The sequence below is a fragment of the Colletotrichum higginsianum genome, chromosome 3 (assembly GCF_001672515.1).
Source record: "Colletotrichum higginsianum IMI 349063 chromosome 3, whole genome shotgun sequence".
Taxonomy (NCBI): Eukaryota; Fungi; Ascomycota; class Sordariomycetes; order Glomerellales; family Glomerellaceae; genus Colletotrichum; species Colletotrichum higginsianum.
In genome coordinates, this window is record NC_030956.1 from 1524025 (window position 1) to 1537582 (window position 13558).

General features: G+C 53.3%; 2 protein-coding genes across 2 annotated transcripts; one reads left to right on the forward strand and one right to left on the reverse strand.

Annotated features, from left to right (window-relative positions):
- On the forward strand, positions 1–4925 carry CH63R_04024 (GTPase activating protein; the record flags this gene model as incomplete). The annotated part of the gene is made up of 2 exons (XM_018298999.1): positions 1–7; positions 43–4925. 2 exons carry the CDS (start codon positions 1–3, stop codon positions 4923–4925), a joined length of 4890 nt encoding a protein of 1629 aa, XP_018160245.1.
- A 4375-nt stretch (positions 4926–9300) lies between these two features.
- CH63R_04025 (Acetyltransferase) lies at positions 9301–11004 on the reverse strand (the record flags this gene model as incomplete). Its single annotated transcript, XM_018299000.1, has 3 exons — positions 9301–9353; positions 9405–9548; positions 9603–11004. The coding sequence occupies 3 exons, from the start codon at positions 11002–11004 to the stop codon at positions 9301–9303; spliced, it is 1599 nt and encodes a 532-aa protein (XP_018160246.1).
- Positions 11005–13558: the final 2554 nt, after the last annotated feature.

The following is a 13558-nucleotide window of genomic DNA, read 5'->3' on the forward strand; positions in this document are numbered from 1 at the left end:
ATGAGTGGTGTGTAAACTCTGCTAACATTCTCCGTCGCCTAGTCCCGCCCGAGAGCTATCAGCAGGTGCACCACCACCCCGACAAGCCCATGTCGCCTTCGCCAGGCGATGCGCCGTCATCGCCAGACTTGACCCGCCCCAGCGGTCTGGCGAGCGTCTTCAAGGGGTTGGCCGGAGCCAAGTTGACGAAATCCCCTCCACCGAGCCTCAAATCAGCCTCTTCGATCTTATCGCCGCTGGCCGACCACGTAAATGCCACTCGCACGAACCTCGCGGGCCTGTCACCGAACCACATGGAGTCATTTGAGCTGCTCAAGAACGGAAATGGCAATGTTGCCGAGCGCATCGCGGCCGCGAACTCGCTCCGATATGCCGTTGCCGAATACCCCATGAACCCGGTGCTAGAAATCTGGTATGCCGCAAAGTGTATGATCGATGCGACAAAGACGGAGACGGAGCGGATCGCTGGCTGGGAGCTCCTTTCGGAATGCGTCAAGCACAAGTCGTCGACAGATCTCGAGCGCCAAGAGTACTTCCTGACCATAACGGCGCCGGCGAATCCCCAAGACTTCCATCTCCAACTTGCCGCCGTCGTGGATCTCACCAATCACGGGCGTGATCTATCCGGGTTCGACTATCAAGTGATCGGTGTTCTGCAAAGGTGGCTCCGCGAGGCATACCAGGCTGTCAAGGCAGCACGAAGGCTAGCTAGCCGTGATGCTAAGAAGAATGCTGGCAAGGCCAAGGTCTCAGCTGCGGGAGAGGAGAAGAACCTACACCAGCTCTTCACCTTTATCGGAGACGTCATCAAGTTCAGTTCAAATGTAGCAGATGAAACTGCCATGTCTGGTCTGATGGACACCCTAGTCACAATCTGTCTGAGTACAACCATCGAAGACGACCTGCGGGCTTCGATCAATGTCATCGACGCAATCGTAACTTTCGGCGCCTTGCCAGCCGCCAGCTTCAAGGGGTGCGTCTTGGTTCTGGGCTCCATATTCTGTCTTGTGCCAAGCTTGTCCAAGACGGCATGGCACACCATCTCCATTCTGCTGAAGTCGCACAACGGTCCTGCGGCAGTTAGGGTCTTGGTAGATCTGTTGCGGCACCTCCCAGCAGATGGCAGCAGCAAAGGAAAAGATACCAGGGATATTCGAGGTGTGCTGGCTGTTCTGGAGAAGCTTTTGACGAAGAGCACAGAGAAGGGCTATCCGCCTGTCCCATTCGCGCTGCTCCTCGACGGCTTGGTCGCCACAGTTCACAGCACAGACTCTGGCCGGGTCCACTGCGCTGTGCTCAAACTGATCAACTCTCTCTTCCGGGACGGTGACGGCAAAATTCACAATTTGATCGTCGAGGAGGACTGGTCAACCCTACTGTTCATCGCTGCGGAATGCTCCAAAAAGGCGCCGCCGGGCATAGTCATCGGAAGCGAGATGATTGCTTTGGCAAACGAGCCTGATCGACCGGACGGAGCCATTGGGGTTGAGTTGCTGAAGCTTATCATGCGCTTGGAGGAGCTGGCCAGCCACAGGTCGGGTGACTTTGTCCCTCGGCAGATCATCATCAAGTTCTTCACCGACATCCACGCTCGACTTCCGGACTCGGCAGCACGTGTGGTACTCACCTACTTTCAAGAATTCCGATGCTGCTCGCCTTCGGATCTGCAGTGGGAGGAAAACCTGTCCTTGGTGCTGAAGGAGTTTTACGCCAATCGAAGTCGAAGTTCCGAAACCCGTCTCCTGTCTCTTCAGGCAGTAACAGAATCTTACGACATGATGGACCTTATTGGAGAGGGGCTTGGTGACGATGACTGTGTGCCCAACCTGATCAAGGACCTACTCAACAACATTGCCGATGAGACTAATCTCCTCGTGCTCGAATCGGTTGTCGCATTTATGGTCTCCGTCGCTGTTTCCTCAGACTCGGAGCTGTTCAATTACATCACCGACACACTGAGGACCATTGTCGTCAACGATCGTCTCTTGTCTCCCGTTGCATCGTCTGCGTCTCGGCCCACAACTCCTGTCGGGGGCGAAGCTGGCCCTCAAAGGAGTTACACGGCCTCTGGGGTCGTAACAAGGGGCTATGTCAAGTTATTTATGCGATGCATGAACCTTGACGGAGCCAAGTCTATCAAGCTTTACGACACGCTCGTCAACATCGCCAAGACAAACCACTGCAAGACGGATGCCCGGCTCACTGCGATGAAACTACTCTTCCGCCTCCGAGCTGATTGGGCAAACCGAGTTTTCTTGATTAATGACACGGAATCCGAGGGTCTTGCGGCGACGCTCCTCCACACAGCCTCTTCCCGGGCACGCAAGCAAGCTGAAGACGCATCGCAACCGGCGAGGGCTACCAGAGCGGAACAAGGTGCCGTCTCACGGACCACGAGAGGGATATCTTTCAGCAGCTCCGGAACACAGGACAGGGCTTTTCCAGTCCGTTCCGCCAGCGGGGCAAAATCTTCTTATCCGTACAAACAACTCTGGGCCCTGCCAGACCCGGAAGCCCTGCCCGAGTCTCCAACAGCCATCGCAAGTCCCATCCTGGCGTCGCACGTCGAAGGCCCGGTCTCGGATACCAAGGAGGGAAGCGAGCTGTTTCCTAGGGAAGCGATACAAGTCGTTTTGAACATGGACGCTTGGCTTGACACCATTGTTCACATCATCGAGCAGGGTTGTGAATGGGAGATCTATAGTATGGTCTTGGTTCATCTACCCTCGCAGCTTACAAATCACGCAATATTCCGGGGTGCAGTGCCACAAATCCAAGAGCTCCGGCGAGTGACGTGCGAACAGATACGGACAAACAACTTCCAGGAACCACCTTCCTCTACAGGTTTGCGCCGTGCCGATGTTGCCATCTGCCTCTTCCACAGCTTGACCATGATCCTGAGCTATCACGAATTCTTCCTCAAGGATCAAGAAGACGAGATTGTACAAGCTTTCGTCAAGGGCATTTCGACGTGGGAACGATGCGCCAAGTATTGCATCCACGCCCTGTCGATCTGCTGCCACGAGCTGCCTCTGTCCACAAGCAAAACGCTCGTGCAAATGTTGCAGAAAATGGCACAGATCATCACCCAGCCCCATGTGGCTATGCATATTCTGGAGTTTCTCGCTTGCCTCAGCAGAATGCAGAATCTATACGTCAACTTTAGAGAAGACGAGTACCGCATCGTGTTTGGAATCTGTGTTCGCTACCTCCAGTACGTGCGAGATAAGAAGCAAACCCAGCGAGGCAGTCTTCACAGCGAAGCATCAACACCTACCGGTTCCACTCCGGATCTTCTACATCCGAACGCCGCAGACGATCTGCCCCAGTATGTGTACGCCTTGGCGTATCATGTCATTACGTTCTGGTTTTTGGCCTTGAAGCTACCAGATCGTGCTAACCACGTCGGTTGGATTGCCAAGAACTTGCTCAGCGATGTAGACGGCGGACAAAGCCCTGAAGAGCAAGCCTTGGTGACGCTCGACTTTATGCAACGGGTTGCCTACGCAGACGCGGACGAGTCTTCGCAAGATCTTCTCTTTACTAGAGAGCGGTTCGGTGAGATTTTGAAGCGACGATGGTTGATGGGCAACAGCATCGTGACGATTGAGCAAGCGGCCACAACTGGGTGGTCACAAATCACCAAGCGGCAGCCCTCGGGGACGTCGTCGTATATTGTGCATGAGAATTTCCAGCCTCGCCCAGCCCACCAAGCTCAGTACATATCAGATGTGTCGAGAGACGGGCAACTGACCAACAACAATATCCTACCGAGCCACTTGATGGTTCAGCTGATGACCTCTACGCCACAAATACAAGACACCGCCCGACCTGTCCCTCTCCCAGACGACGACGCGACTCAAAGAGCCATCAGAGTCTTTGATCGTAACTCGACTGTGGATGGTCATAAGGTCGGAGTGGTGTATATTGGCGAAGGCCAAACGCACGAGACCGAAATCCTTTCGAACGTCTCGGGCAGCAGCGACTACGTCGCTTTCCTCAACGGGCTGGGCACATTGACAAGACTGAAAGGGTCGAAGTTCAATACGCAAGGACTGGACAGAGAGTACGACACGGACGGCGAGTACACCTTCTGCTGGCGTGACAAGGTGACAGAGATGGTTTTCCACGTCATTACTCAGATGCCCACCAATCTGGAGCGGGACCCTCAATGCATCCTTAAAAAACGTCACATCGGTAATGACTTCGTCAACATTATCTTCAACGACTCCGGCATGCCCTTCAGGTTCGATACTTTTCCGAGCGAGTTCAACTACGTCAACATTGTCATTACCCCAGAGGCGAGGGCATCCTTTCTCACCATTAGGGAGCATCCGCCGAGTGAAGGGAAACACCCGCCTTTCTACAAAGTACAAGTCATGAGCAAGCCCGGCTTCCCCGAGATCTCCCCAGCATCCGAAACCAAAATGGTTAGCTTGAGAGCGCTTCCAGGATTCATTCGGTTGCTGGCGCTCAATGCTTCCGTCTTTTGCCTTGTGTGGGCAAACCGCGAAGGTGGTGAACACGTCAGTTCATGGCGCAACAGGCTCAGGGAGATCAAACGGCTTCGCGAGAAGTATGGACCTAAAAATGCGTCCAGCGTACACCAGCCGTCGCACCTGCATTTGCCCCATATGAACAATGCTTCAACGCCCTCGCCACCTCCAACATCACTAGGAGGCGCAGTCGTTGGCAACAGCCTCTCCGTCGCCCAGAGTGCGGATGCGTCTAAGTCTTCGGCCAATGTGCGTGACAGCTTCAGCAGTCTGCGCCGGTCGTCGGTAGCCACATTTTTCACCAGTACGAGCGAGCAGACTAGCCACCGGAGCTCGATGCTGTCTACCACCACCAACGATACCGAGGTTTCGCCCGGAAACAGCATCGACTCGCTCGTTGAGTCGGTTGACTTTTCCAAATGGGCGTAACAGCGGCTTGTACTGTTCAGCATGTTCTCATGTCATTCACGAAAGCTCAGGCGTGGGGAGGTAAGTGGGCGGGGGAATTAACGACGGAAGAGAAACCCCTTCAAAACACTCGGCACATGACGTCTTTGACGACTACTTTTACGGCACTGGAGCCCGGGATAAAGGGGGATGGCGGATCTTTGGGAACGAATACCACCAAAAGTTTGTTTTTTAATTCTTTGCTTTTACGAGGTTCTGTGTTTCCCTATTTGTGTAGGCAGGCTATTTTAGTACGAAAAGACCCTTCCCACTTCTCAACTGACAACCAAAAGCTGACTGGGCATACCAACGTCGAGCTAGAATCGTCGTGTGTATGGTGGCCGCAGTCGACAGCGATGTTTCACAAACACAGCTGAGACAAACCGAAGTGTGTATCTAGGCATTGAGAGGGTAGCACACGCCTGACTACTCCGACACAAAAACCAACCACCCAACTTCTTAGACCACGATCGCGTTCGGGAGTGTGGTGGCCCCAGGTCCACCCCTCTCCTTTCCTTTACCTCGACGTACACTACACGTGTACTTCGTCCCACCCGATACACTCACAAAGGCCCAGACTCCAGTCCAAACATGTAGGTTTGACTGAGAAGAGGGAGACAGTCAAAACGCATAAATCGACGTTCCCCAGCATGCCCTACCTTACTTTGACGCTCTCGTTGGCCACCCATAAGGTTTAGAAAGTCTTTCGCGCCCTCGTTTGCGCCGTCCAGCTCCTGCAAGAAGGGTTTCACATTCTTGTTATTCTATTCTTTTGTTACCAGTTTTCAATCTGGCCTGTACCTTGCTCTCCCTCTCGTAATGTCTCCGCGTGTAACGAGGGCCATTTTCTCGGAGGAAACTGCATACCCGCGGGAAAGGGAACAAAGAGTCGCGCTCCTCATGAGGCTCTCCTCGCCTGGTGGTCTAGCTCACACCCGCTCTCATGTAGGACGTCCCGGCCACTCAGTCTGACCCGGTCGGTTGATGCTCGGTCATGAACCCAATTCCATGCCTGTCAACGGCTCAGTGGAGACATTCATTTGTACAGATCCACCTGTCTGCAGGCCGGAACCAACACATTTTGTTGCTTGGCGACGCTCGGCGTTGAACCGCTGTTGGGATGTTGTCTTTTACAAAATAGAAAGGGGGAACGGGATGCCCGCCCATCTGGTTCGATTGTTTTAAGTACCTAACTACCAACGGTCGACAAGAAGCATCGCCAACACGTGACGACTAGAAAGTTTCATAGCGATAAGCATCTCTATCGCAGACGGGCGTTGACAACATGTTCCTCCTCGTCTCAAACAAGACTTCCAGGCATTTCTTTCCTGATTTATTCAGCGAACATGACTTCTCCGCTTTCGAACCCACTCAATCTCCTCCCTATATTTTCTTTTTTTGGTAAGAGTAACAGGGCTGGGAGGCCACAGAGGCGGAGCGCAAGGACTCGACGTCATAGGGACAAGACCGGCCGAGTTCAAACCTGCAGTTTGCTGTTGAAAGTTTCTCATTGCCCAGCTAAGAGTTGCGTCATGACAAGGCAACCCCAAAGTAAGTAGTTGCTAGTTCAGCGATGCCATATCGGCAGAAGGATTCCCGGATCTCGCGGGTCTCGGGTTTACAAGTCGAATAATCCCCTCCCCCTCTGGCGATATGTGGCTGGTTAGTAGGCCTTTTTCTTCAAAGTTGGAACCACCGGGCCCTCTCGGAAAAGCAGGATGTGACCCAGTATATGCTAAGCCCTAGAAGCAGAGTCACTCTCAGAAATAAATCGGCGCTTGATGAGTAACCGATTGGGGTAGTGTTTTGACATTTTGTGCAGTGTCAGCACGTTGGCTGCATAATACCGCTGGAGGTGGGCATGGAGACACCTTATTTGCCGGTGGCAACAGCGACTTGGCAAGTCGAGGAGGTCGTTTTCGAGTCAGTCGGGCCGGCGATGGGTTGCAAGAACGACAGCGCATATGCACATGCCGGTCTTGCATTGTTGTCACTTCAGCGGCGTTAAAGGTACGGTGGTCGCCTTTGCCCCTTTCCATTGTTCATGTGCTCTTGTGTTGTTGAGGGGTTCCAGGTCTTGATTGCCGCGTAGATTAGACAAGGAAGAGAACTTGGCATTCCCGTAAAAGTGGCAGCGGAGAAGAGCATACGGTCGATTCTACTAACCATTGAGAAGTGAAGTTTTGACAGACGAGAGTTTTAAGAGTGCTCTTTGTGTGTCAGCTGGCTGGGATTCCGGCTGCTTGGAACCAGTCAGCGGACAGGTGGGAGCCCGTTGGGAGGGTTTTCCTTGGCGTGGTGAGAGAGTCTGTAATTGGAGTCTCTGCGCAAGGAAGGACTTCATACTGTCGTTGCTCAACCGTGAGAAGTCGTAAGATAGCAGAGAGGCTTTGAACAGGAGGCGGTGGTTGTAGGTGCGACGCATCTGGCGGGGCGCCTGATCTGGAATGCTGTCACACAGCAGATGATTCAGGACATCGCCGAGACACTCTTGTTGTGTGTGTGCCGTGGCGTTCTTCTCGAGCCTCTGCCCCCCTCCTTTCTCACCACTCACCCTAGTGGCCTGCGTGTCAGCTTCGCGGGCCCCTGTGATGGCTTCCTGTTCCACGTATGCATACAGAGCGGCCGCTGCCTCTTGCGGTCTTACCTTGCCGCTTGGACACTCCACTAATGGGCCTCCGAGTCTATCCTTTGCGAATAAAAAGGGGGCGGGAGCTGCGGTGAGCTTAACGAAGAAGTCGGCACGGGGTTACTGTTGGATGCTTTCCTGAGCCCACTGTGCCGCTCAAGCGACGGGCTTGGTCCCCCAACGGACTACTTGCAGTCATGACACCAATGTCAATTACGTTATCCTATCCAAGTAGCTCTGGTAGTAAACCCCAGTATGGCTCACAACAGATCGACAGACAGCAGGGTGGGTCTCATAGAGGCCTCATTATGCCCACCTCAGGTCAATCGATCCCAGACCGATAACTGTTTGTAGGGACACGGCAACCAATGGCCTTAATGATCGACTACTCGAGCCCATCGTCGGGAGCCAAGCGTTAGCCATGTTCTCACCTCACCCACCACCATCTGCTGGAGTTTGAGCACATATGTCCTGAACGCCTGATCCCTGTTGAACAGGCAGTTCCAGCCGAGGTGCCCCAGCTCGCCCAAACGAGACGATATCTGCGACCAGGGGATCCGGGGGAACATGGGTACAGCCCATCCCTGGATGGGCTGGTTGGGCCGTGAAACAGAGATGGCCCCCCTGGCTTGACCGGGATAGCGGACGCTATGGGGGGGCTGCCGGTTTAAATTAGCAGCTCCTAGTCAATATTCCACCGACTTCTTTCTCCAGTGTGATCTTTGGTCTTGAGAGCCCCGATAAGACTGGACACTAAGGGGCTTTGGATAGATTGCTATGTTGTATGCGTCGAGTGCGTCTGGATAGAGCTGACATTGTGGCTTTTGGAACAATTGCGCCGGTCTAGTTTGAGATGACCAAACCAGGTGCCTTTCTCCATTAATCCGAACTTGGCCTTCCGGCACCAATTTCTGGTCATCGTCAGTTGGGCTTCAACGACCCGTTTTTCGTTCTATGTTGTATATCAGGCAGGAACTTGAGACAAAACTCTATCAGAATATGGCAGCCAGTTCCGGTGCACAACAGAGATCACTTCTTCGTTGTTGCTCCTTGACAATGCTGTTACGGGCCCAAGTCAGAGCTATCAAACTAGGCAACAGCAGTTACAAGAAATCTATCTTCTGGTGCAATCACACATGCGTCTCGGTGTTCGGGTGTTGAACAGCGAAAGATGGACGAGACTGGGCTAAACCTCAAACTGAAAACAACCGTCTGACATACGGGCTCGCAACGGGGCAGAAACGAAGAGACCATAGTCAATGAGGTGTGGCCATGATAGGCGCCACGATTGCCCGTTCATGTGCCCGTGTCAGACACGGTCAGCAGGGGCAAGCAAGGTCATTGGCAGTTCTGCTTACTATTCCCCAGAAGTCTCTTGTCAGAAGCCACGCTAGAAGAATCGTCGCCATGCTGCTGGCTTGGTGGATCTGTTCCATTGTATAGGGCTCTTTTTGACAAAAGCGCGTTGCCGGCTGGCGTGGATGTAGCTATCGATGTCCCCGAGCTACGAGTATTCACAACTTTTGCGGTTGACGACTGACGAGGTCCAGACCAAGGAACCGACGTGGCAGTGTCTGGTGATTGGTGCGTACACTTATGCTGCGATCGAATGTAATTGGGCAGCCCCAAAGTTGCCAGAGATGGCTGGTTGGTTCTGGGAACTGTAGGTACCGCATCTTGGCCCAGGAGTGGATGACGTTGAGTGTGTAATGTCACGCACGAGTGATCCTATGCTCCAACCTTTCGCCATACGTCCTTGTATTTCGCCCATTCCCGGAATCCTTGATTGCCACATCAGAATCTTGGTCACAATCTACTGGCTTTGCACTTACCTAGGGACTGAAACCCAGCGTCGCCTCCCTTGGCGCCGTCGATGAACATTTGTCGCATGCCTTGCTCGGCCAGCAGCTTCACGCACGTATCGAGCAACCTGGTCATGACCGAGTCTCGGCTATTCACCATCTCGGGATGGTCATCTGATCTGGCATGAGCGAAGGGCACTGCCGAGGTCTTCCAGTGTAGTCACAAACCTATGATGCAAATGCATGTAACGCCCCCAACGTTGGCCCCAATGCTCTTGGCCCACGGGAGGTCACCGCTGACTGGACTACCCGACTTAGGAGTGTATGTCAGAGCGATGGCTACAATAGTGTCGCCCTCCAGGCCAAGGAGGATATCTTCGATGTGTGGCGTGCCATCCAAGATAAAGTACTGGTCGTACCAGCCGAAATTGTCCTTGCGGGCGGCGTCTCGGCTCACGATATCCAGGACCGGGTAGTACTCGGCCATACCACAACGCCGGAACGTCAGTCCAGCTGACGAGTAGTTTTTCGCCAGCATGTCGTCAAACTTTAGGAGCCAATCCGAGACCCCTATACCTTGGCCAGAGTGGACACCATTCATCTGCCAGCCCCGACGCGAGAACCATTCTATCGAGAAGAAATCGGACGGCACACCGTAAAAAAGGCGCGGAAAGGTTGAGCCAAGTTGTAGTCGATTGACTCCCCGAGTCCTTTGCAGCTGTTTGAGCGCATGGTCATGGAGACTCAACCCTACCCCTTGCCCTCGACACGAGTTTTTGACAATCAGAACGGCTAGTGATCCGAGCAGATTATCTTGACCTCCGTCGGGGTATGTCGTATATGTAGCGCAAAAGCCGATGATCTGCTTGGTCTCCGGTTCACGCACAACGTAGTGCCTGGAGAAGCCATCTCGCTGGAGGAGCAGGACAAGCTCGTGCTGCGAGAGGTGATATTTGGGCGGGAGGCATTCTGTCCAAAGTTGGTGGATGGGTGCCATATCTATACCGCAAGCTTCGACTGGCCATGTCTGCGGCGCGATGATGAGGTTTTGCAAAGGGATTGCGTTTCCCATGGGTGGTCGGATGTCCCCAAAGATTATTGACGCGGCGGTCTCGAGCTCCGGTGGCGAATACCCTGCGATTTGAACCATCGTTGCGAAATGGTCAGTGTGGAAGTCGTGAGCTTGCAGATTGCAACATGCCACTATGATCTGAGGGCGCTCGTCTGCCATTGTTCGCGCAGTATCGGCCAGGTCGATTTGCGAGACATCATCGTCGAGGGGAGGGCCTGATATGACAAAGACGATGGCCTTGGCCCTCTTAATGAACTCAAAGTGGACATTGGTGATGCCCCCTCGTTTCGTGTACGGTACGTGTCGGACTAACGAATGTCGCGAAGCAATGGCACGGCCCAATGGTTCGAAAGGATCCTTGCCGTTGTCCCCGAGTCTGCTGTGGGGTACAACGACGGGCGTGAGAAGGACAATCATGTCGTCTTCTAAAAGAACCTTTCTCAGAGGAATACAGTCTTGCCGGTCCCACAACAGCATAGCTGGGAGGCTTTGCGTAGAATTCGGGCCATTTCTGGATGTAGCATGGCTGTCGATTTGCATTTCCGGGGAGTGTCTCATGGCGGAGACGTAAGAGCGCGACTCCTTTCAGCTCATCCCTATCTCTAGTCAGCATGCGGTCACACAAACCAGCGTTTTGTGTTTTGAGAAAGCATTAGAGGGCAGATCTTCAAATGGACGGTCCAAGGTATTCATAGCTTACCAGACGAACAATAAACCCATGCGGCTCACCTGAGCAGACGACGGCGACCCAGCAGAGAAGATTCGTCAACTCTTGACGATGTGGCAACGAGCTAGGTTGCCCAATTCGTACGCTGTGGTCCTACTGATAAGAAGGGCCGTGCCGGCTGGCTAGTTATGAGGATGGTGAAACGATGTGAGGCGGTGAGTCTTAGACGCGATTCACGATTCCAGAAAGGCAAAAGGACCGACGAAATTGCCGTGATCCGGGATGTTGCCACGCAGTTCGGTTGGAACGGCAGTTGGGACGAAGATATGGTGGACCGTTCGTTTTCTGACGTTACAACGTCGTTGACTGATGTCAAGGGGGGGCGATGAACTTGACAACAGCTGAGCTATGGCCGCGCAAGTCTAGAGGGAGGAGGAGCAAGACTAAGTGTTAGCAGATGCCTCTTTGGAAAGCAACTAGACTGGCTGTACATACTGTGACCGGCTTGTAGTAAGTGGAAGTGTAGGGACGATGGGTTCAACACCGATCTTAGACCAAATGGGTGTGGGAAGGAATGCATCAGGGCAGCAGCGCGCGGAGTGGGGTGTGCGGCAGAGGCGACCGGCTGGACAGCGCAGCCAGCCCGACGGGTTGGACAAGATATGGAGACAAATAAGGGAAGGGGGTGAGAGGGAAATCTTGAAATGGGGACATGCACGGCGGCATCATCGGTGGAATGCATAATTCGATGTGCTGAGCTCGAAGGACGACGGTGCGTGTAAGGGCGAGGAAGGTAAGGAAGGTAGGTAGGACAAGAAGTAAGACGACGAGCGGCGGCTAATGTCGAAAGGTCCTCCACGCCTGTCACGGTGGGTGGTGGGTCCTGGTAGCAATTAATCAAATCAAGAGCCCCTGCGGTTCGTGGTCTGGTTAAGGGGACTTCCGTCTGACTGATGCAATGACAGATTAGTCGTAGGTGTGCGAGCGAGCGTGTGAGTGCACATCCATAGGATGGGGGTTGGTGGATAGTTGATGGAGGGATGGAGGCAAGGACTACTGGAGGATGGATTCCAATGCGACCGGCATGGTACGGAGCAGTAATACCTCCGTCGCCCCAGGTTTGAGGAGATAGGGGGGCAAAGGAACAACGAGGGACGGAAAGTCAATAATACAATGTATGCTGACCACCAGGTAACACGAACGTTAGAAGTGTGAGGTTACACAACGCTGCTGCAGACGCCACCACCACCACCACCACCATACCGCGGCCGAAGAGCCAAGACCCCGACAGAGAATGAGATAGTTTTACCACGCTGATACGTTGTCAAAGCAGTATCGAAAACCCCCACGGCAGAGGATGAAGATGTCGTTGTCACCGAATTCTAAAGCCTTCTGGGTTTGGCTTATCATCCATCCGTTGTCACGGGCTTGGAGCTCCTAACCAACAATGACCCCCTGGGATGCTGAAACTGGCCAGTCGAATAAAACCAGGAGGCCAACGAGAAAAACTTCAGGGTTGCGCTGGTGCTAGCGGAGGCATAGAAAATAGGGTTTACCGGGAGGATCCTCCGATATGAAGAACGCCAATGATGGACAATCTCGGCTGTGGAGACTTCGGGCAGCGACTGACATTGATACGTGAAGTAGAGAAGAGAATTGGCGCACAGCGGCCGCTTGTAAATTTGCCGTATGCCAAATCTCAAAGGACATGTGGAGAAAACAGAATGGTGCGGACCTGCTGGCGATGTCAGTGATCAGCGAGAAATGCAAAACCAGGCCAGAAGAGACAATGCTTAGTTGAGTCGACAGCAAATTGTGTAAACGCTTGGTAGAAGCAGAAGCACGGATGACCTCCTGCAGCAGCATGTGGAGGTTGGATGAGGTGTTGATTGGTATGATGGGTCGAGGGTGGCAGAAGGATTCTGACAAGGCATTTGGTGGAAGGGTTGTAGAACAACGGGTAAAGGTAGCAAGGTAATCGAAACAAGTAAATAAAACATCAGCAAGAAGGAGAAGAAGGAAAAAAGAAGCAGAAGGTGAGCCACCCAGCACATCTCGGTCAACCAGCTTGGCCAATACTGATGTTTGTGTGGTTTTTGCAGTATGTCCGGTGTTGGGAGTTGCGTGCGTCCTGGGGAAGGGGGGAAAGAGGTACGGAGAGCTAGGTATGTACCTGGGGTACCTTGTAAGTACTGGGCATCATGGCCGCTCACTTTCCTTGCATTTGAGACCCATCTTCCTCCTGGTCAGCCTGTGCCTTTGCAGTTGCTTGCTCTCTGCGCAACCCCAAATGAGGCGATGAATGCCGCCCCCTCCTTCCGCTTTGTCGTTACTGTGCATTTGCTACCGTGTTTTACCAACGTTCATCTCTTGGATTTTCCATTGCCAACAGGGTCATGGTAGCCGACGTGCCCACCTACTTTGCTCAAGTAGCTCCTTGCTTTG